Source organism: Apaloderma vittatum, unplaced genomic scaffold (genome assembly GCF_000703405.1).
Source record: "Apaloderma vittatum isolate BGI_N311 unplaced genomic scaffold, ASM70340v1 scaffold10699, whole genome shotgun sequence".
NCBI lineage: Eukaryota > Metazoa > Chordata > Aves > Trogoniformes > Trogonidae > Apaloderma > Apaloderma vittatum.
Window position 1 is genome coordinate 1 of NW_009735814.1, and position 24,536 is coordinate 24,536.

The 24,536-nt window shown below is 39.6% G+C and overlaps 1 protein-coding gene across 1 annotated transcript; it reads left to right on the top strand.

Moving 5' to 3' along the window:
* Nucleotides 1–1,133: 1,133 nt before the first annotated feature.
* LOC104279452 (rho guanine nucleotide exchange factor 10-like) lies at nucleotides 1,134–24,406 on the top strand (the record flags this gene model as incomplete). Its single annotated transcript, XM_009876736.1, has 14 exons — nucleotides 1,134–1,373; nucleotides 2,669–2,959; nucleotides 4,238–4,301; nucleotides 4,754–4,833; nucleotides 5,953–6,009; nucleotides 8,452–8,615; nucleotides 11,680–11,796; nucleotides 12,999–13,113; nucleotides 14,988–15,100; nucleotides 19,087–19,164; nucleotides 19,380–19,559; nucleotides 20,802–20,918; nucleotides 22,317–22,409; nucleotides 24,236–24,406. Coding segments are annotated over 14 exons (1,880 nt in total), but the record flags the coding sequence as incomplete, so codon positions are not given.
* Between the last annotated feature and the right edge of the window lie 130 nt (nucleotides 24,407–24,536).

A 24,536-nucleotide genomic window follows, 5' to 3' on the forward strand; every position in this document is an offset into this window, starting at 1 on the left:
CCTAGGACTGGCCCAGCCCAGGTGCAGGACCCTGCGCTTTGACTTATTGAAGCTCATGCAGTTTGCACTGGCCCATTTCTCAAGCCTGTCAATGTCCCTCTGGGTGGCATCTCTTCCCTCAAGTGAGTCCAGAGCACCACACACAGCTTGGTGTCATCAGCAAACTTACTGAGGGTGCACTCGGTGCCGTCATCCATGTCGCTGACAAAGATGTTGAACAGCACTGGACCCAGAATAGACCCCTGAGGAACTCCACTTGTCACTGGTCTCCATGTGGACATCGAGCCATTGACCACAACTCTTTGAGTGCGACCATCCAGCCAGTTCTTTATCCACCGAGTGGTCTATCTGTCAAATCCACGTCTCTCCGTTTTAGAGACAAGGATGTCATGTGGGACAGTGTCAAACGCTTTGCACAAGTCCAGGAAAATGACATCCGTTGCTTTTCCCATGTCAACCAGCGCTGTAGCTTTGTCGTAGAAGGCCACTAAATTAGGCATGACTTGCCCCTAGTGAAGCCATGTTGGCTGTCGCCAACCACTTGATTATTTTTTATGTGCCTCAGTACAGCTGCCAGGAGAATCTGTTCTATGAATTTAGCTGGCACAGAGGTAAGGCTGACTGGTCTGTAGTTTTCTGGGTTGAAGGCTTCTGGAATCTGGGATGAGGCTGGCAAGTTTGAGCATCTCTGCCTGCAGCTGTTCTGTCTATGCCTCCTCTATTCAGTGTCTCAGACAGAAGCTTTGGGTGTTGCGGGCAGGCTTCTTGTGGTGCGAACGCACAGCAAAACCAGCAGTAGGTAAGGCAGGGAGGGTCTTTAAATCCTTGTTGGTTCTCCAGTCTTCTGTGATAAGAACAGTAGCATGGAGAGAAAGTGCCTGGCACTTCTTCCTGCTCCCCCTTGTTTAAAGAGTCAGCCACATAAGCGTTTTTCTAAAAGTGTGGTTTGGTTCATTATGATAAAAGCAAGGGTATTTGCATTATTGCTTCTTAATTGCTTTCCAAGTAATTTCATTGTTTACACTGAAGGATTTATTGGAAACTGCATGAGGTTATCAACATGTCAAAGAGCTTTTGTACTTTTCCATTAACCTAAAAAATCTAAATGTTCATTTTATAAGCTTTGTTCTTAGTGTGGAATGCTTACTGGTCCTATGAAATCATTATTAGGGGCAAACAACCAACAGCATCTTTTTGCACAGTTCTAGAGCATGAACCAAAAGCCATGGTCACAAACGATGAAGAGGAGGATGAGGGAGAACATTTTGACTTTGACAGTGGGGATGAGATACCAGAAGCAGATAGGCAAGCCCTTGTGCCACCTCCTCCTGATCCTGGAAATAACACAGAGCACCAAGAGGCTAATGCCACTGGTAAGTCAGCCTCCACTAGGCTAAATAGTCAAGACTGGTTATAGGGTGCAGTAAAAGTACTTGTAAAAAGAGGTTTCCATGGAGATACCATACATGTGTTTTGAATATTCCTGCTAGTTACACTTGTGGTAGATTTGACAAGCCAAATGATCATCATATGTAATTTCTGCAAGGTTTCCCATCCAAGTGTGCCATCAAAAGCAATGGATTGGTCTCAGTCACAGCACCACGCAGCAGGAAAACGCGATGCGCTTGCAGCTCTAATGGCCTGTGGATGGCCTGAGATGAGCTCTTTTCTCAGATAAGCTTGCTGTTTGCTATCCTTGAGACAACATATGTAAAAATAGATGGAGTCTTGAACATATAAATTTTGCTTATAAACAGGGGTCTTATTTCATTAAACATGAAAGCATTTGTTACAGCATATGCAGATGTTCCCAGTGCTCAGGTCTGTAGTCTGGAGATCGCTTCATTCTGCTCAAATCGACCACAGCTCACTTTGATCCAATTTCCTTTTGTAATTGGGGTCATCGCGCTCATGACAATTACAGGTAGATAACTCTTCAGGTGGCTGTGTGATTTGACAGCCTAAAACTCAAACACCATCTTTCCCTGAAAATTTGTTGCTTGCTCACCCTTTTGTGAAGGTGTACTTACAGCCCCAAAACTTTTGATCTCTTGGGGTGCAGTTCTGCACCTTGATTCAGAGGGGACTTTGATTCTGTTGTAGCTTGGCATGTCTCAAGACATACCAGGAACTTTGTGTAACAGAAAATAATTTGTTTTCAAAGAGGAAAACTTGGAAAGTTATTTTCTTTCCCCTTTTCCTAAGACAGCATTTGCAGGCCTGTTCTTTGAGGAGTGTCCCTCCAGTGAACTTTTCCCCTCCTCATGGATAGTCCTAAAATGTTTCTTATATTTGTATTTATAAGGTCCAAATTAATGCATAATCCAGATTTTAACGTTCAGGGTTTAAGGCTGTTTTGAGCTCTGTGCTTATCACAAGCAAAAGAGGACTCTGGCTACTTGTCAGAAGTCCTCCTGTCCAGGTTTTAGAATCCAGTTACTGCTTTTCCATAGGCACCCTTGTAACCCTGCTTGTTTCACTGCAGTTGCATTTCTGATCTGTAAAACAGGGAGGATAGTGCTGCTGTGTGAGAGTCTCATGATTCATAGCAACTTGTATAGTAAGGATCACATCAGTGTTTAGGATATTCGTAAAGAGCAGTATTAAGCAGCTTGAACAGGTACAAAAAATAAAACTTAATTTTTTTTGTTTAATGTTTCAACTGAAGGGGGTAATGATTTAGAAGACAGCGAGAGGCTACGAACATTACAACCTGCTGCAGAAGGCGCTCCAGCCAGAGTAAATCCTTACTCGGTCATAAATATTTCACCAGTCCAAGACAAGGATCCGTCTTCATCACCAGAACCAAGCCCACAAGATGAATGCCCAAGTCCAAACTTGTCCGGTGGCTATTCTGTTCCTGTCCCCTGTGGCTACGCTGTGCCATCTAATTTGCCTTTGATACTGCCAGCATACTCCAGTCCTGTCATAATACGCAGCGTTTCTGTAGATGAAGAAGGTACTGTATTTTTGTGCCTTACTTTATTTGAAGGGGAATCCTTGTTTAACTTCAGGTACCTGTAAAGGCTTCTGTGGTGCTCGGCCTGGACCTGTGTGGGAGATTTTATGTCAAAAGTGTCCTGCAGTATGAGCTAAAGTTTCTCATCAGACTTGGAAGAAAAATGTCTTTTTCTTTTTTTAAAACAAAAAAAAATGTTGCTACAGGACTCTGCTTGTTGTATTGAGATATCTAAGTACTAAGTAAAGATACATAAGAAAAAATAAATGTACCAATCAGTTCCTCTCAACTCTTCTTTAAGTTGGTTTTGCATGACCTCTGTCTTGCTGGCAATGTATTGCAACATGCAGTACAAAGGAGGCCTCCCGTCTTCTCTTGTCATCCTCAAACCAGAGCGCTTGCCACTAAGAATGATTAATGATAACTCCTATTGAATATCGTGAAATAATTTCCAGAGCCGCAGTGCAGTCGCCAAGCAAAATCATTTTTTCTTGTACCTTATCATGCTTTATCTAGGTCCTACCAAGTTCATATTCCTTTACCTTTACTATATGCACGTCTGTTCATTTGTTTATTTTCCAGTCCCTGTGGATTTAGAATTGCTGTGGGATTTTTTCCTTAACAATTTATCGCTTTTCATTTGTCCTTTAATACAATTTTAAGACAGAAGAGAAACTCAAAAGGGAAATAACAGTGGATTATTACAGAAACAGGAACAATCCCATGTTTTATAACCAGAATTGGCAAAGTTGATAGCTTAAGGTCAAGAGAGCAGAAGGAACAGAAAAGTTTCCACGTCCTGCCCTCTTTTTACTTTCTTTTATTCTGAATATACTATTATTTAGCTAGGCAGAAATGCTACTGTAATTCCATGTGCTGTGATACTTTTTTTTTTTTGGTAGCCTTTATTGTGTACCACCATTAGGGATATTGGCAAATAAAAGCAAATGTTTGTGTAGCTGTTATTACCTGGAGAGGAATGTAGGTTTGAGACATTAGAATTAAATGCATCAGACATTGTAATTTCCTCTTAACAGCTCTTATGCCAGATGGCTGTCTCTCTAAATTCTTTCATTTGCAAACATGGATAGTGTGAAGAAACGTCTATTTTTTTTTTTTGATGTGTTTAAAAGTAAAAATATTGTATAGAAGTAGATACATTCATTAGCAATGCACTAGTAAAATCAATTTCTTATGCTAAAATGTACCATTTGAACCACACTGACACTTTATTTCAAGCATTTTTATGTGTATATAATTTTTTTTTCTACTTAACAGGTACACAGTCAGCAACAGAAGAATGTCATTATAATTCTGTAAACTCAGAGGAGCCTCAAAATAGGTGATTGCTCGTTCAGCATGATTTCATGATCTATAAAAACCTTAATTTGTACGAAAGCTTGCATGTGATTTATTTTATACTTTTCTTGTATAATTCTTCCATGTTTTGTTTATTTTCATTTTCTTAACTCTGTAGCTGTGATTGTGTACCAAAATCTGCACTGACTCGGGTCTCATATGATACTTTTGAGGGAACAGGGTTTAATTTTTTTTACCCAAACTCAAAATATTTCCTCGGATTAGAAGGGAAGCATTTTCAATTTCTTGATTAAAATTGTCATATTGCTAAATAGAATAGATTATCAATCTCTTAATTACATGCTGAAGCAGCTTTTTTTTTAGTTTCCTTTGAGTGTGAGCTGGAAGGTGGTGAGCTATTTATTGTCTTCGCAGTTGTTCAGAAACATGGTGGTGTAGCTTTTAATACTTTTATTTTATGACCTTTTTTTTAAGTGAAGATAACCAGGCCAAGAGAGAGGATGATGCTCTGGCCAAGTGGGTTGCAGATCCTGCAAATACAGCATGGATGGAAAGTAAGTATCAGTGAGCACCGAAGTACAGCTGTAGAAGAAGGTCAGTTTTAAGTTGTGATCAACAGTATGTGTGTATCTGTATGCACATATGTATTTTACAGGAATTTCCTTTTATTGTGTTTTTTCAGATATGTTCCAGAATCAAGTTACACTAGTTAAAACATCCAGCAGTGTAATTAAACTGTGCATTTTAGAATAAAGTTACTCCCTTTTCCATGAAGTGCTTTTTGGAGTCTGTAAAATCATTTGTCACTGTCTTAAGGAAATCATTTGGCTCCATTAATACCTGTGCAGTGGAATTTAGCTGCAGTTCAGAGTCTCCTCTGTGGCTGTGTATGAAATTGTTCTTCTCATGTGGTAATTGGCAAATAAGTTCTTGGGGAAGATGGAAGGGAAGGAACTGCCACTTCGTCTTGATGTGTGCCCTTGGCTGCTAGCTGCATTTTAAACGAGAGCAGAGACTGTTTGGTTTGAGGATGGGTTATCTTGCCTGTCCTTAGCTATTCCTGATGGGCTGGAGGTTCATCTTACATGTCACTTGAAGTGATTGAAGAATTTGCGTCCTTATTCTACCTCTTAATGTACTACAATGGTCATTTAGTTTTGGTTATTTTTTAAAAAATGCCTGTTACAGCTCCTCTACAATCATTTCATAATGCAGTGAACAGCCCTCGACAAGCACATACCATAGGGCTGTAAAAAGGAGAGAGAAAAGTTGGCTGTTGAAGTTGATTTCTGTTTTCAAGCTTCCGACTGTGTGAAATTTTCACAAATACCTGTTACTGGTTTTGTGCATTGTTGCATTATTTGATTGATGATTAGATGTACTAGCAAAATGCTAGTGGAGAATGAGTCGTTTATTCATTATCTCTTCATTATATTCCTATGTGCAAATATAACCAAAATTCAGTAGAAAAGAATAGATTGGAATAGAGTATTTCAGTTGGAAGGGACCTACAATGATCATCTAGTCGAACCGCCTGACCACTTCGGGGCTGACCAAAAGCTAAAGCGTGTGTAGAAAGGGGATTGTCTGAATGCCTCTTAAACACTGTTTGTTGGTCCCATTCAAATTTTAGGGAGTTTCTCATTTGTTGTTTTTTTCTGTTTTGCTTTTAGACCCAGATGAAGTAATTTACGATGATGTGCCAAGAGAAAATTCAGATTCTGAACCAGGTTTGAGGTCTTTGTAATACAGCCCACATTGAAAGAAATGTAATAGGGAATTACGTGTGTGTATACTGAATAGATACATTCATTAAGTACCTAAAATATATGTAAGTGGAAATAACACTGCTTCAATAATTGGTAAATCTTACAAAGTTCAGAATTAAACTAAGTCTTTAAAGATTTTATCTCAGCAGGTCTCCTATAGTGCTCTTCTCAGAAGCGGAGTTCTGCTTTATTCTATAGATACTGTCCCCAATGCTTTGAGTATTCTGCATATCAGTGAAATACAGCGTTGAGTGTTGTAGCTATAGTGACAGAAACCAGGCAAGGTAGGTAGGAAAATGGTGCTTTAAATAGTTAAATAATGTATGAAAATACTTTGAAGTCATGGTTTCTTTTCTTGGAAGTCCCTCTTCAGCAGAAAAATACCTTGATAGGTGGAAGAGAAGATTCAGAGCAGCTATTTCCCCTCCTGACCGTGACTCTGCAGAAATGTTTCAGCTTTGGAGTGGTCCCACTCCTGATGGGGCAGAATAGATGTTAAAGTAGTTGCTGAAGCCAAGATTTTTCCCTTTGCTGGGAATGGTGGAGCTAGAGCTCAGGAAGCTTACTTCAAGGAGTTCTTGTTCCGATTTGTTTTGCAGTCTTTAGTTGTAGTGAAGAGCGTGCTTAAAGATTGGTTGTTAGTAACTGGTTTTGTGTTTGAGTGGATCAGGTTATGAGGACCTCAGCATCTACTCATCATGACTCTTGGAAAGTGTGGGTGTTTGATACTGACGTTAACGATTCAAGAAAAGGCTTAAATGTGGTTTGCACACAAGAAAGCTTATCTTTGAAGCGGTAACATTTTCATTTCTTATCCCTAGTGGTGTTCAGGGCAAGATGTTTTACAAATTATTACTGAAATTTGTGTCACTTATTTGCAAGTATTATATACGTATACATCTGTGACTTGAATGCTTTTTTTTACTGGAAGGGCCCTCAGTGGACTGTGCTGCTCTGGGCAGGGACATCTTTGTGCTGTTGCTGCTGTGTCAAAAAAAAAGCCAGGAGGCTGAGCTGGGGAGGGATACGGGAAACTGAGCAAAGCGCTGCTGACCATCTTGGTCAGAATAGTCAGCTTAACCCAGAAGGCATTAATTAAAATTTTTGCTTTCCATTTGTCCCCAAAGGCACAGAAAAATTCTGAGAAAATAGATAGTGAGGGAAAATCCATCTTTGTACTGGGTAAATCCTGCCCCAATACTGGTGTTGAAAAAGTTTGACTTGTAAAGTCTTGACTTATTTTGTCGTACTATGATGATTCTCTTAAACTATACATTGCAATAGATTACCACTAAGGTATTGTCTTCAGTAAGTATGTTTCTAATTACAGTCTTGATGTGCGTGAAAGTTTAAAAAAAAATAATCTTTATTTTCTTTTTCTTCCAAAAGAGAGGAAAACACAGATTCCCCTGTGTCAATTATAAAGAATTTAAAGTTAGCATTAGATTAGTCACAACATAGTTTCTAAATCACATTATGCAGGGTTTAGGCAGATGTGTAAAATATGTCAGGTTTCCTTTCGATTATGTATTTTTTCTCAATTTAAATGAGACTTCAGTCTTAAAATGAAAGCACAACTTCTGTTTACTGTTTAAACTTTCTGTTTATAAGACAGTTTAAAATTCTGCTCTGACAACAGGGATCCCCAGTAGAAGTGTCCACACTTCTGTACTTGTAGTGACAGATGATCCTGCATGTAGAGTGTGTGCCTGCTTTTGGTATGTAATTGGCATTAAAAATTTTTCAGTTTTTCATAGTCAGCATCTGTGCCAATCGAATGCTTGTGTTTTTGCCAGGTGGTGCTTTGGTCAGCCTTTGCAATATAGCTTTCTATATCTTGAAAAGTTTAATACTTAAGGCTCTTGGACTAGGTTACAGGCGAGGTAATTAGCAAATATGGGAGACTCCTGATGACTGATGGAGCATAGGGTGATATGTTTCTTGCTGCTTTGTTCTGATCTGTTCAGCTGGAAGTAGTGACATTTTCATTTGATTGTCGCAATGCTTTAGGATTTGTTGTTTAAGCTGGTGACAAAGGTGTTCCTAGGGACAAATGGCAAGCTTAGAGGTGGGAGAATGCTTCTTCTCAGCGTAGATGTGTGTTTGCAGCTGCAGTTTGAACTTCCTTGGAATTTCTTCTAAAACATGCTGTGGGATTTGGACAAACAGTGTAGTTTGAGTGGGGCATGTTTTTAAAAGGATCGTGGTGTGTACCCATAACACTGTCCTCTTAGTACTCTTTCAACACAGACAACCCACTCTGGCTGTTTGAATATTGGATTTAATTCACTTTTAAAATGTGCATAATAATTCTTCATAATAAATCCTGAACAAATTTTGATGATTAAACAAACAAATTTCAGTGTTGAATTTTATTTTTTAATTTTGGTTTAATTCTTCCAGAGGAAATGATTTATGATGATGTTGAAAATGGTGATGATGGTGGAAACAGCTCACTGGAATATGGGTGGAGTTCAAGTGAGTTTGAAAGCTATGAAGAACAGAGTGATTCTGAGTGTAAAAATGGGATTCCCAGCTCCTTTTTGCGAGGCAACCACAAGAGACACGTATGTATACCATAGTGCTGCTCAGCTATTAAGGTTAACCTGATTCCCAACACTTGCCTTTCTCACCTATATTTCCCTTCTCCTCAATCCAGTTTCAAATGCCAACATCATCTTTTTAAAGGAGGTGTGAATCAGTGTGGGAGTGACAGTCCACAACAAAATGTAACAAGGAGAAGAAAAGATGAAAACATTAAACAGAAACTCCTTTAAAAAAGGAACAAACTCAAATTGGATTAAAGTGAAATTAAAAATGTTGCTATTTTTGCTTTGTGGGCAGTTCCTCACCTTTTCTTCTTTGGCAGCTACTGGATTAGTGTAAGTGGTAAATGAAAGAGGAAAACAATGTGAACAACAAATAAAGGGTAAGCCTGACAAGACTTGAGGTTTTGGGATCCTTCAGGTGCTGAAAAGTCACAAAACTGTACACCAGTGTTCCCTGCCTTTCTGTCTTAGATATGTTTTGCTTTGATTGCTTTAGGGTGACTGAGCTTAAAAAAAAAAAAAACCCCACCCAAACTAAAAGCTTTTGTGATGAGAGGAGACCACACCATTTACTGGGGAGAGAGGAGGTATGGTTCAAATGACCCATCTGGGCCACATCTCTGGTATCTTTGGCTACATCCATGCCATGAGGGGCAGGAGGATGCTGACAGCCTGGGTGCCTGCCCTTGCTGTGTCCCTCTGCGTGTTGGCAGGAGCCCCAGGCTCCTGTGTTTTGGCTGGTTTGGCTCTTCTCCTTCGTCCCCTCTCCTTCTGCCCTTGTGTCCCTTTTGTGGGAGGGCAGACTTGCCTGGGACCTGGGCAGCCTCCCACTGATGGGTCCCTGCTCTGATGAGCACCTGGAGGACCAGGAGTGGGGGATGTAGGCGTAGCAGCCAGAGTGTCCTTCCTTGGGACCCTTATTTTCATTTTGCAAGTTTCTTATCTTGATGAGCATAAAAGCCTCGCTGTCTGTGCTTCTCTCCGGTACACTTTTTTACCTGCTCTGCCTGCACCTCTGTCCTTGCTGCCAGCCCTTTGGGAATCAGGGAGTGAGCAATTAGCTGCAAGACTTGAGCACATGGAGATCAGCACTTTGTAAACATGAGTGATCATCTTCTGGTTTTGTTTTGGTTTTGTCCTGAGTAAGGACAAGTTTAAAACATTTCAGCTGTTGGGTTTTTTTTTATTTTTTTCTGGAGAGATTTTTAACTAGACTGAAGAAAACCGAGTTTGATTTTTTGTTTTTAATTCTTTTTTTTTTTAAATGCTTTTGGAAGAGACTAGGAAATGACTTTGCATACGAGTGTTTAAGTCTTAACATGGCTGCCGGTTTGTTCTTTTTTAATTTATTTAATCTTTTCCTGTTATCTGTAGCTTCAACTTTGGCCTTAGTCATAGGAATCTATTTAAACATGTGTATAAAGCAAGGTTTGGAGCCACTTTTTAAACACAAGTATACTTTAATCTGCCACAGGAAACTGTTGGCAGTGGGTTGGGAGTGATGGTGCCAGGATCAGGCACAGAGTATCTGAGCAAGAGACCAAGGAGTGGTGAGAGGAGAAAAGTGTGCTCTGGTGCGCTGCCCTGCAGCCATGTTTTCCAGGCCTGTGACAAGAGATTTCGAGGATTGCTTTGTGAGGAGGGAGATGAGGAACATAAGAACGCATTATCTGGTGGATGGAGAAGTCCGAGAGGCTGCTGCACTTGCATAGCTTACTGGGAGGTGGAGAAATCAGGGAACTAGAGAAGGGATTTGATGGAGAATGAGGAAGAGTTGTAAACTTTGGTTGCAGAAATAAATAAATAATTTTTTAAAAAACACTAAACAAAAGACCCCAACCAACCAAAACAAAAAATAATTAAACCCTCCCTGCACTGGCACTTCTACACAGGCAGAAACCACTCCGCTTTATACCTTTTTTTTCCAGCGTCTATTCTTTGCACTAACTCTCGCTTCTTCTTTGGTCTTGTGATGATTGTTACAGTATTTTCCCAACACATCTCCTTCTATAGCCTTTCAGAGCCTCTGAGGGTTTTTCCTTATTTTTAGTATCTGTCAAAAAGTATGGGATGGTTGGAGGTGGAGTTTTTAATTTGAAGTGCTGATGTGACTTCCATCAGAGTTACTTTGTTGTTTGACTCTGTTAAATGTTTCTAGTCTGTGAACCAGATGCTTTTCTTAATTATGCTGCTATAATGCCAGAATCATCATGTTCAAGGTACTCGCATCCTGACCCAGCTTAGTGGAGCTAAATGCTGGACCTGTCCCTTTGTTTCAGCTCAATAGGACTTCTCTTTTCTGATTCTTTCATCTCTTGCCAAGTAACTGTTGACATCAAGCTGAGGGTTTTTCCGTTAGACTTCTATTATAGGGTGCACCAAATATTTTTTTTTCCTGGTTACGTTTTAACCTCTTTTATCGGTCTTTCTCAAAACATTTTTAAAAAGTCAATTAGTATTGTAGAGCATTTCTCTGCAAAAGTTTCCTTTACCTTGAAAATAGATATAATAATATAAGAGATTGTTACACCTGTGGTTATACAATGAGGCCATGATAGATGCACGTGGAAATTACATGACTGTGCATCCTTCCCTGTTAGTATCTCCTTACCCGACTCACCGACACTGTTAATCTCCATCAGCAACCTCTGCAGGCTCTTCAGCTTTTGAGAATTCTTCCAACTATGTTGTTCTGAAGGAAAGTCAGAAATAGACTCCCTGGCATTTGTGCTCCAACGAATGATGCTCGTGGTTGAAGCTGATGCGTTGTTTCCATACGGTTTAGAAGAGGTGTACACAATATGTTTAATACCCAGTTAGCTTAGCCTAAGTGACTTTGCCCCTCTCTTTACATAGTTGCTGGCATAGCAGAAAGGCTCCTGGCAGAATTTCAGAAAGTCCTGCGATGCACAGGAGCGATGGTCCGTTTGTCAGGGTGGAGCTTCGCTAAATGATAATTTTCCCTCCATTGTCTGTGTATAAGTAGGCAGAGGGGGCAACGTGCATGATACACGCGAGTACTTTAGCATGAAGTTTGCACTGCGGGCTTTTTGAAAAGATTGTGTCTTTTTATACACTGTAGCTTTCTCATGACCTAACGCGTTTAAAGGAACATTATGAAAAAAAGATGAAAGATTTGATGGCAAACACTGTGGGAGCAGTAGAGATTCAGCAACTAAAGCAAAAACATGAGCTGAAGGTAGTGTAGTTGATTTTTGTAACTAGCTACGTTTAAATGATTGCTTTTCCAACGTGATGTTGTCTTTTTCTTTTATTAAGAACTTGAAAAAATGGACAGTAATTTAAATGAAATTAATTCTAAATGTGCCGGATTGTTATTATGCAGTTAATCTTAAAAGTACTTTGTCAAGGACCTTTTCTGGTGCTTATTTTTAATGGTGGCTGTTTCAGAAGATCAGATAGGGTATTGTCCTTCCCCACTGACTGATTCCCTTATCCTAGAGCACACAGTCCTGGCGCCGCCCTGAGACCCAGATGAGCTCCACAGGGCTGGCTTGACCCTGGCGCTCCGGCCACATGGGATCAAATTGCGGGGAGTCAAAATCTCCCTGCTCTCCATTCTGAATGGAGCCAGTATGAAAAGGCTGGGTATTTGCTAAACGCTTCGACTCAGACCAAGAAAGTGCCTGATTGCAGCAAGACAGCTTTCTTTGTGTTTGATGTCGCTGATGATGTCAGCACAGCTCTGACAGTAGAGGAGATTTTTTGCTGTGGGAAAGCAAAAATACAAAGCAGTTTTTAATAAACATTTCCTAGCAAAGCAATGCTTTTTTCTTTTCCACAAACTTTGTTTTTGCTGGAATAGTGTACTATAAAATTATGAAGTTCTTAATTTCATTAAATGAAGAAATAAGTTGATTTAATTATAAGTTGTAACATTTTCTACAAAACAGTGCTTGTTTAGGAATATAGTTAATATAGAACTGAGTCTAGAGGATTGTCTTTAGGTCGGAAATACCCAGGCGTAGTGAGACATTGGAAGAGCGACAAGAACCCTGGCTGTTAATGACCCGTTCGTGGTATTTATTTGTTATGTAATGAAACGCTGATAATTTGAGACTATTTTGAGTTCAGATATTTGATGCAAAAAGGGTTCTTAAGCATTTTTGCTCTTTTAAGCTTGCGTACAATATTGCCATGAAGTTAAGTCTCTTTCTCCAGATTTGATTTTATTAAGGAAAAGTACAGGTGCTCAGATCTGAGCTTTGATGGATCTGTGTGCTTACTATGTATTCCTTTGATTTATGGGCTATGTTTGCAGCCTAAACCACTTGACAGTGTTCTTTTTAAAGATATGTTGATGCAAAGTATTCTGCATAGTATGCTCGAAAGTGTTCCTATTATTCACTGAACGTGTAGACTGTATCTTATATCTTGCAGATGCAAAAGCTTATGAGAGCTGCTAGAGAAGGTACCAAAGATGGACTGGAAAAAACAAAAGCAGCTGTGAAAAAGGGCCGTTCTTTCATTAGAACAAAATCTTTTATTTCTCAAGGTATGTGCCAATTACATTGTGTTTGTTACGCACTGTAATAATTTCTGAGAAAGGAAATGAATGGCCTAGTACATATTTGTACTGGGAGCTGAGTACTGGGTGCATAAAATCAACTTTATATCAGTGAAGTACAGTATAATCTTCAGTTCACATGACAGTATGGTCAATGCATCTTGAGTAGTTTTACATTTTAGGCGAGAACCTGAGTGACCTGAGAAACCTGAGCACCACAAAGATTTGTCCACTTGAAAAATATCAGAAACAAAAAAAATCCCATCAATGTCACAGACGCTATGTAGGTAATTGGTATATGGGAGTATGGAAATTACGCGAAGTATGGAAATTATGCCAGTTTCCTCCTTCGAGTAACTCTTGAATGTCAGGAACGTCTGCTGTTTAAAACGTGGTCTTCAGTGGAGTGCTTAAAAAGTTGGTTGTGGCTGAGAGATAACAATCACTTTCTGTGATCAGGAGTGGAAGTAGGGGACTCACAGTTTGTTGGTTTATGATAAAATCTGAATTTGGATTAGGAAAGCAGAAGGTGTCTTAAAATTATAAAGCTAGAAGTATTTGTGTTCTTCCTATAGTTAAGAGCAAACATCACCCAGCTTTCTGTCATGAGCATCAGCAGTCCACAGTTCATTTTTGCAACAAGCAGGGGATAGTAACTGAATACAAACTTATTTCTTCTTCAGGATAAGTCTGAGAGGTAGTATGTCTTTCTGCTCAGTTTCTGCCCGACTAATTGAATGGCTGTAACTTCAGAGCTTATAAAACTTCAGTTTTAGGAAGCTAAAACCATAAGACTGGGACAAAACATTTTTGGTGAGCAAGCTAACATAAAGCTACATCCTGTCTGTGAGGACTAGGACGTGTTTTACATCCCTGTCATAGCCTCTAACTGCTTCTGAACTTGGCTAATTCACAGACAGAAAGTAGAAAGTTATTTGCACAAACGTTAATGATAAAAAAATTATCCTAATCTTCTTACTGTTGCAGAGGAGAAAATTATCTGCTTCAGTGGGGCAGTGTTACAGTGGACTGGCATTCCTCCTTGTATTTCTAGAGGTTAGGTAGCAGAGACAAGGTATCTGTAGACAGTTTAATCCCTTAGCTACTTAGCAAAACAGCAGGGAGCTAACGACAAATTTGTCAAATAAACTCATTAATTCCTCCCAGCCAACATATCTGCTTCCTTTAATTCACTTTTTGTTCTAAGACACAGATACTGTTCTTGCTTTATCTGTCCTTTGCTCCTGTCTGCTTGTTTTGGCTGGCTGCATACTGCCACCTATCACTGCATTTCGGTGATGCTTTTTGGATAAAATTAGTACATAGGGAGCAATGCAGAATCCCTTACTCTCATTTTTGATAAAAACCAACATTTTTGGTACATTTGGTTCCTTATTTTAGTTGAGTTATGGAAGGGTGTATGTTTTTCTAATTTTTTTTTAAGCTAGATCATATTATGGGTGTGCTTACTTTCTTCCCAAAGGTTATTTATTTCAAAACTGCTGGCCCTGGAACTGCAGTGTTTTAACCCCACTTGTCATGTCCTGTGCTCTGGCCAGCCCTGTTCTTCTGACTGTGAAGAGGGAGTAGAGGTCAAGCAAAAGATGCATAGGCTGTGTCCTGCTGGTCTGGGGACTTTTGAGATACTTTTGAAAGATGTTCTATGTCAGAGTGCCTAACAGTAGTGGTATCTATCTGATTTCACAGGTGATAAAAAATATGCTGGGAAATTTTTACTGTTTAATAAGTGAAAACAAGACTGCTGTGTAGTTACTGTGCTTGAGGTTGTTTGTTGTTTGTTTGTTCTCCTTTCAATCTACATGTTGTAAAAGTTGATGCTTTGGTTATTCAATTGTTTGTAGATCATAGATCATCATGTCTGGAAGAAGAAGAGTTAAATTTATTTATTGATGTGGACTATGTGCATACAGAAGCAATTATGACTCCTATGCCGGAAGGATTATCACAGCAGCAGGTAGTAAGGTTTTTGAAATATGGTCTTCTACCTCTTTTTTTTCCCCTTCTGCTCTACATCAGTGGCTTCCAGGCTCTTCGGACATATTGGTATTTAACATAAGTTAAATGGACATCAAATTCAGAACTGAATAAGTTTTTTAAAATCGGTATGTGTGCATATAGTTGCATCTGTCCTGCATTCAGCCAGAGATGCAAAATGCTGTTTCGCGTTATAAAATCGTCTGTGATAATTATATTGTTTCACGACCTGGACACTTAATATAAATGTGATGTTTGAGTGAAAAGGAGTTTAAACATTTCTCTTTATTCAAAAGACATTGCTCTAGGTACTCTAGAATTCTTTTTTAAATGTAGAGAATATCTTGTATGCTCTCTGAATCTTAAGGTTTCTCCTGATTTAAAAAAAAAAAGCTTATCCCCAAGTCAAGTCTACAGAAGATCATGTTTTGCTGTTTTCTTCCTCAAACTCTATAGTTGCTGTGGAAACCGTTTCAAAAAACACTGACTTCAGCATCAGTTAGAAATTCTGGCTGAAAATAAATCCTGTGGGTTCATGTTACTGTATTGTTATGAGAAGTAATAACTATATCAGAGTTTTTAGCTTCTTGTGGTGTCAAGTCACAAGTTGGTCAGTACCTTCAGAAAATGAGCAAAAAGCCAAATTAAGGGGCCATTGATGAGAGTAGCATAAGTTTTTTTGTTTGCTTGCTGAAGTTTGTTTTTCTTGATGTGTTTAAGTGAAGTGCTAATCTTATAAAAATTCTACTACCAATTAGTGTGTTATTGCAGTAAGATTTCAATTTAACGTGCGATCTCAGCATCAGTCTGATTGCTGACTTTTCCTTCCTTCCAAATAGTAGTTTGAGAGTTTCACTGTGTCTTTTGTTTTTTGTTTGTAGGCAGTTAAAAATGAATGCACCCTTTTTTTGGAAAATTCAAGTGCTCTGAGTTTGGAGCGAACTGGTAGTTGTGTAGGTCATGATGTATGTTGCTTATCTACCCAGGAGGAGCTGCCCAAGTGGGCAGGAATGGAGTTCAGAGACCCGAAGCTCGACAGGATGTAGTGAGATGTGAAGGGCAACAATGAAAGTTTTCTTACTTGTACAATGGCAGCAAAAGGAAGACTAAGAAAAATATGGGTCTTCTGCCTAGTGGGGCTGGGACTTAGTGACAAAGGGCACAGAAAAGACCAAGGTACTCGGCGCCACCTTTGCCTCAGTTTGTATTGGTGAGGTTTGTCCTCAGGCTTCTGAATCCCTGAGCCTAGAGGCAGGCAGGTCCTGCTGGAGTGAAGCATCACCTGCACTTAGGGGCTACTGAGGCCAGCTGGACATCTAGGTGTCAGTGGGACCTGATGGGAGGGATTTTAGAATGCTGAGCATAAGGTTTTTCTCTGTTGTCTGAGATCACAGTGGTCAGAGTCAATGTCACATTCCCATCCTCAAGGAGAGCAATCCAGGCTGGCCTCACCTCAGTCCCTGCATAGGCACAGGTGCTGGAGCAAATGCTCCTGGGAGCTGTTTCTGGGTTCAGAATAACATAAAGGTGGTTGGGAACAGTCAGCATAGATGGACCAGAGCCCATATGTGCCTGACCAGCTGGAGGCCCTCAAGGTGACTTGCTTGTGGACAGAGGAGCACAGAGGATATAATTTACCCCGGTTTTAGCAGTGTCCCGTAGCTGTATTAGCTAAGAGATGATTTATATGGGTGGAGTAGAAGGTGGGTGGAAAACAGGCAAGGACACCATGCTCCAGAGGTTGTAGTCCACAGTACAAAGTGTATTGGATGCCCAGTGTCAGTTGTGTCCCTCGGGAGTGTGTGTGGAGCTTGTGGTGTTTAATGCCTTTATTAGCAATCTGGATACTGGCTGCAGTGCACATCTGGAGGCGACAGCAAAACTGGAGGGGTGCAGCAGGTCACGTGTGGGAGGGTGGAGCCGCTGGTCAGCATGGCTTTGGTGGACTAAGGTTGACAGAAAGATTTGAGGAGCTCAAGAAAGGCCAAGAAAAGTCCTGGCTCTGGGTCAAAGTAATCCTTTGCCGTGGCAGACTGCACAGCAGCCCTGGGTATCCCAGCTGGAGAGGACAAAAGCCAAAAACCCCTTCCAGCCTGGGCTGTTCTTTGAGAGCGCTGAATTTATGCATGTGTTTGTTTTAAACAGCAGGTGGCACGACAGCTTTTGTTTCAAACCCAATGCCTGTTTAAATACCATGTCCTGGGTTGGGTCTTAGAGGCTTCATTTTTATACTAGGACCTGAACTTTTACAATATGTTGTTTGTGTTTGTGTGCTGCTGTTACTAGTAAAAATGTGAATATAAATCTAAGACTTGATTGCAAGGCCCTTGAAAGTTATATGTATCTATTGGAGTAACTTGTAGGTATTATTAAGTATGTATTTTGTCTATTGTAGAGCCTGAAACAAACATTTTCTACAGAAGTTTATTCTTTTTATAAGAATGAACTGTGACTAAACGTAGAGTTAGGATCCTTTACCAGGACACCTGATACTTACACCAAATAAGACAGTGTTAAATCCATTCTAAACACAAATTAGACACAACTAATTTTGCTTTAAGCAAGGCCTCACATAGTTTTGAAGTCTGCCTTTGAAATGCCAGCACTTGAGAGACAGTCTTTGCATAAACTGCACTTAACTTGATAATGCTTAATACAAGTGTATTAAGGAGCAGAGAGATACAGGTCTGAGAATTGACTTTTGTGGTCATTTAGGCTAGCTAAAACAGCAAAAGAAGCAGTTTTGCCTTCCCTTGTAATTACGGGAAGTGGGTTAATCCTGCCCTTGTGCTGTCTTAGAATCATAGAATCTTAGAGCAGTTTTGGCTGGAAGAAGGCTTCAAGATCATTGAGTCCAACCTTTGTCCTTAGCCCTATCAACACCACTAAACCATGTCCTTCAAGGCAACATCTGCCCTTCTCTTAAACACCTCCAGGGATTGTGACTCCACCACCTCCCTGGGCAGCCTGTTCCAACGCCTGACAACCCTCTCAGTAAAGAAATTCTTCCTAATATCCAACCTGAACCTCCCCTAGAGCTACTTAAGGCCATTTCACTTCATCCTATCACTCACCACTAGGGCAAGTAGTCCCTCCTAGTCCTGCTTTCGAAAGCCCTGGGATGAGCTGGCTTAGGCGGTGAATTTGAGTGAAAACCAAATCCTTCAAACCAGCAAGAAATCTAACCAATAACAGTAAGACATCTAAATTTCAAATTAGATTGGTTCCCCAGTCCTTCCAGTCATGTCACGTTCACATGCATACAAAGTGCCTTTCAGCTGAATTACAGAAGCAGGAGGTGGTGAAGGAGGTGTGATAAATAACTTGTAGTTTGTCAACCTGAAATATGGCAACGTTTCCTGAGGCTCTTACAATTCTGTCAGTGAGCATGATTACAGGTAAGACAGGGTTTTCACTTATGCCTGGTAGTGCCCAAAAAAGAATGCTGCCTGATTTAGGTACTTTCCCAGTGGTACAGTTTACATGGCCTTACCTTAAAAAGGCAATTAATATTTGCTTCCTTGTCCTTCAGGTTACCTCAATACATTTATAAAGCAGTAAAATAAAGAAAATCTTGAAGATTGATTTTGAAAAGTGGTTTCTTTGCAGTAACTCACCGAAGTGGCCAACATCAGCTTATACCTATTATTATTTATATCGATGCTTAAATTTAAGCATTGAGATTAAAAAACACATTTTAAAGGTAAAAGTTGGAATTACAACAGTCAACAAACATTATAGATACAATAATTGTTGCATTCTTTAAAATTAATAAATGATTTTAAACTAATAATAAATCTAATTACTTTTGAAGAGGTATAATATTTTACTTCATTGCACTTCCAGTGCTGAAGTTGTTTTGTTTCTTGTGTTTTATTAGAATGAGAATTTTATCTTCAGCCTTCCCAACTATGATAAACGTGTTACCTGATTAGATCTTCAGACAAAACTTTATTTTTTTTACAGGTTGTGAGAAGGTATATTTTGGGCTCTGTAGTTGACAGTGAGAAGAATTATGTGGATGCTCTCAAAAGAATCCTGGAGGTACCTTAATATCTTTTTCATTTTACAATTTGGGAGTTTGAAAAATAATCAAATTCTTAAAGAATATCTAATGTGACTCACATAGATTTTGCTACAGATGCTTCAAGCCAAATGTTTAGAGATTTTGTGTGTGTATGCTGTTACATAAGTTGTTCTTTTCTGCTTGTAGAAAAACCCTTTTTAGTATTAAATTTTTTTTTTCTTTTCCCCTACAGCAATACGAGAAGCCCCTTTCAGATATGGAACCAAAATTATTGAGTGAAAGAAAACTCAAAATGGTGTTTTATCGAATTAAGGAAATTCTTCAGTGCCATTCAATGTTTCAGATTGCCCTGGCGAGTCGTGTGTCTGAGTGGGACTCTGTTGAAATGATTGGTGATGTCTTTGTTGCTTCAGTAAGCAAATGCATTTGAACAGATAATCTATTTTTATTTTAGGCTTGGTATTCCATCTCCATATCTTTCTGTCTAACTTGGCCACTTTATTCTCATGTTCTCCAATGCCTGTGGCAACTGTCAGAGTATATATGTACCATCCTGGTAAGGAAACTGACACCAACACATGTCTTTGGCTTGGTTGGCAGATGTGAAAAAACTGTGGGCAAAATTTTCAGGCTATCATCAAGCTTTCAGGCATTAATGTAAACAGTTTCTTTTTCTGAGAAGATAGATATTCACAAACCCACCAAAATTAAAGTGAAATTGAGGCTCAGCATCTCCTAAAAAGTAGGTAGTCGTACATAGTATGCTTATTGGGAGTAGAAAAAAACATTATAGATGTTGTCCTGAATTCTTGGGTTTTAACTAACTAAACATGGGGCAGAGGTAAAGGTATTTGTAAAACACTAACCCACCCGTAATGGAAGTCCATCCAGTAAAAGACTGAACTAGCCACTGCTTTAGATTACAGAAAACAAGATGATTGATGGAAAGACATTGTTCCCACTACGAGTGTGTGGATGGGAAAGGCTGCCTGCCTGGCTGGTTTGAGTGCTTTATTTTGTTGCCACTCAGCTGCTGGAAATTACCAGCTTTTCATGCCTGCTCTGAGAGAGCTGAGGTCTGTGCCTCTGAGTGCTTTGACCCCATTTCAGCCCAAATGAAGTGGTTATTAAAGATTTGCTGTTTAGAGCAAACTTGTGTTGCTTTCACTGAAACAAGGTGGGTAGTGTTAATGAGACCAGCTGTGCAGATGAGAGGGATAAAATTACCAAGAAGGCAATGGGCAGTCTGACCCTTCATGTGGCTATGTGCAGGCCGCACGGTCTGTCCGCTTTCTGAAGATGGGGCGTGAAGGCCCTGGGACTTCACCAGTTCACCAAATCTGGAAGATCGGCAGCAGTGAGATGATCGGGGATTCTGCTTTGAAGTGGCTGCCCTTTGTCCACAGTCCTTAGGCTCTGCCCTAGTGTTGTAGTCAAGATGAAGCTGTTGCCGTAAATTTATATTTTGTAATTTACAGCTGTTACATTTTTGAGTTTCCAGCCTGTCTTCTACAGAAGGATTATTTTGGGCATCACCACTATTTAGCCCTTTAGCTCTGAGCAAGGCGAGTCCTTAATGGTCAGAGGTCTAGATTGTCAAGCTTTCAGTGATCTCTTGTATTTATAGTTAAAGTTTACCCTTTTATCTTTTCAGTTCTCTAAGTCTATGGTATTGGATGCATACAGTGAGTATGTGAACAACTTCAGTACAGCAGTAGGGATTCTCAAGAAAACATGTGCCACTAAACCTGCCTTTTTAGACTTCTTAAAGGTGAGTTGATTTAATCTTAAAACAGAGAAAAAAAAAACCAAAGAGAGTATAAATTATAAGTTAGGAGGAAATTTGACTGCTGACACTTTATATTGTGTAGCTGTTTCGGTGGACTTTGGGTTTATGTTTTATGGGTTTGGCATAAAAAAATCCGCAGAGAATTCACTTCCACTACTATACTTTAAGAATAATAACATGATGTTAGATCTAATGTGTATTTTGAAGTGCAGAGTAGTTTTGTTGTTTGTCGTTGTTTGCATGAGTGTACTTGGCGAGATGTTGTGATTCTTTCATATCAGGTGAGCTTCAAATAATAGTTCACCATCTGAGGCCTCTTCTTATTTGGGATTTATTTTACTTCTAAATTGTTTACTGTATTGGGCTGAGTAGTGTAACTAATTTCCATCCCACAACAATTTCCTAGTATTATGAAAATCATGTTTCCAATTTGGCATTTGAAATGGAAAATTTTTGTGCAGAATGCATACTGCTCTGATGAATATAATATTTCTGATGATGGAGATCCTGGCACATGCAGTAGATGTGCTGCAAAACCCTAGGGATGATATCCTACAGAGGCTACACAAAATCCATTGCAAGGCTTTCAGGCTGTCTGTGACACTGTGCTTGGGTTTTATTATTGAGTGTTTCCTCTGCTCTCCTCATTTTGGGTCAGCTGTGACTCTGGCCAAAATATTTCAAAATGTTAAAATGCCTTAAACAAACGGGGCTTTTCTGCACATCTGAATGAAATTTGTCGGGTTTTAGCTGCCCTGTAACCCAAATAATGGATTCTTATGTGTTTTTTTTTTTCCAAACATAAATCAATGTTATTTTCATTTAGTTTCTTTTAATAAAGAAAATAAAAATCTCTTTCTGTTTGCATAGCACTGAGATTATGATATTTTCCTTAAATTTCATCATAAAAACCTACAGTTAGTTAGAGATTTATAGTCTCTTTTCCCCAAGAAATAGAGCCACAATAGTAAATTTTGGACTATAAATCAACAGATCACCTACATTAGTCAAATTTAAGACCTTGAACAAGTACATTCCTGTTGCTGTGCTTGAAGTTAAGCAGACGTTTCAGTGCCCTGCTTGTGTAAAAACCGTGAATGTGCTCTATCAATGTGTACGTAGGTGCTGCATTGCTGGTGTGGTTTTATCCTAGCTGTAGTTATTTAAGGAGGAGATTTCAGGTCAGTAACATGCCATCATTTTAATAGTGACTTCTTAATTTTTCAAAATGAAATCTTTATAGTAAATGGAAACATGGCATTACCACTGCTATAATTAAAGTAAATTTATGTAGAATTTTTAGGAAATGTTTTCCTTTCATTCTGTAACTGATGGAAATATACTCACCATAGTAAACAGTGTGGCTTTCTTGCATTGTAGCAGTGCCAGGAGTCAAGCCCTGATCGAATTACACTATATGGTTTAATGATGAAACCTATCCAGCGCTTTCCACAGTTCATTCTGCTGTTGCAGGTAAATAGTATTTATGAAAGGGATGCTCTTGTTTTGTTCTTGTGTGGTTTGCTTGTGGGAATGCGTGGCAGCTGTCTTCTGCTAGAGAAGCACGCTGCCAGCCAAGTGATCGCTTGATCATGGGGAAATGAAAAAATTTTGATGCATCATAATGTGGGGATCTCATAGTCTGACTGCAGGCATAGGCAGGAAATACACTGCAGGAGAATCTTAGTAAACTAGATCTACTCTAGATTACTTGCTAGGTTAGATTTAGCTTGTAAACCAGTTTGCAGTAAAGCTGTAGTTTAAATGTGCTACTTGTTGGTATCAGTTTGTTAGCTAATAACACTTCAAAACACCTCTAGGAACTTTGTGGCATTACTTTCCATTTAAGAAAAATGCAAGAGGATGTAATTTGTGCCTTATGAATAGTTCAGAATGTGTAGGATGTAGAATCATAAAATCATTAAGATTTGAAAAGATTTCTAAGATCATCTAGTCCAACCATCAACCCAACACTACCATGACCACTAAACTATCTCCTGAAGTGCCACATGTCTAAACATTTTTTTGAACACCTCCAGGGCTGGCAACTCCACAATTCCCTGAGCAGTGTGTTCCAGTGCTTCACCACTCTTTCAGTAAAGAAATTTTTCTTAATATGCAATCTAAACCTCCCCTGGTGTAACTTGAACCCATTTCCTCTCTTTCTGTGGCTAGTAGCTTGGGAGAAGAGACCAACACCCACCACACCACAGCCTCCTTTCAGGTACTTGTGGAAAGCAGTGAGGTCTCCTCTCATCCTCCTCTTCTCTACACTATCCGATCCCAGCTTCCTCAGAGAGCAGAACAGCAAAAGTGCGCTCTCTCCCTGACTACTTGGCTCATGGGACGTGCTGGCGTGTGTTGCAGCTTCCTTCTGACCTGTGGCATCTTGTTTTCCTTCCCATGGAAAATGAGGATTTCACAGTGATTCCTTGGGCCTCATGTGAACAGGCAGTCGAGCTGCGGGAAGAGCACAGTTCCCCAGTTATAGACCTGCTCCAGAACAACTCACGCTGTAACTCCTTCCAGACCGCACTGGGTCTGTCCTAGTGCGTGCTGCAAGCTAGCTGTGTTTTGCAGGTGCCGCAGAGGAGCACAGGCTTTGGGCTGCTGATCCAGGAGTTACTGTGAGAGAAGGAGCAGAGGCAGTTGTGGTGGGAGCATGTGGGTAGGAATCCACAGCAAGAGTTTTGGAGGTAGCAGAAGAGATGGATTTCATTGCCGCAAGAAGCTTCGGTGCATACATAGGGATTTTTAAGTGCAGTAGGAAAGGAGAAAAACATAATTCAAATTGCTCCTACTGTGTGCCTACTAAAGGGAACGGTTCTGAGAAGTTGTTGTGCCCTCCATGAAGTAAGTAATTTCATCCTGAGGATGAGCGTGCTGTCAGTGTTCCAGTGAGGAATAATAGCAGTGATAAAGATAATACAATATTGTTATGGCAGTAAATATGAGAAAAGTTGAATTTTAAATCATTATTTGTGGACACCTACATATTATACTGTAATATTGAATTTCAAAATGTGTTTTTTACTATGTGCATCTTTTTTATTTATGTTTACATTTGCAGTTTTTACATTTATTTTCAAGTTCCTTCTCTGCACTTTCATCTTATAAGTAAGCTGTATGTGACCCCATTCAGTCAGTGTGCTGTCTGAATATTCACTAGGTGTTCATTGGTCTTGTGCTTTAGTAGTACTCAGGTGAAGAATGTAGTAGTAACTTTACATCCTGTAATCTTTTGAACTTGACTTTGAAATTAAATCTGATTTCTCTTTCGTTTCATCATTTTCCTGTAGGATATGTTGAAGAACACTAATAAGGGACATGCTGACAGACTACCTCTACAGATGGCTCTCACGGAACTCGAAACACTGGCAGAGAAATTAAATGAAAGGAAAAGGGATGCAGATCAGCGCTGTGAAATAAAACAAATAGCAAAGGCAATGAATGAACGTTACCTGAACAAGGTTAGGAGAGTAGGAACGTATGACAGAACATCTTTGTCAGTGTGGAAGATTTTTCAGAGCAATTACATTCCATATTAAGACCATATTGGTGGCTGTGCGGATACCCACAGAACAGGTTTCGGTGAACAAA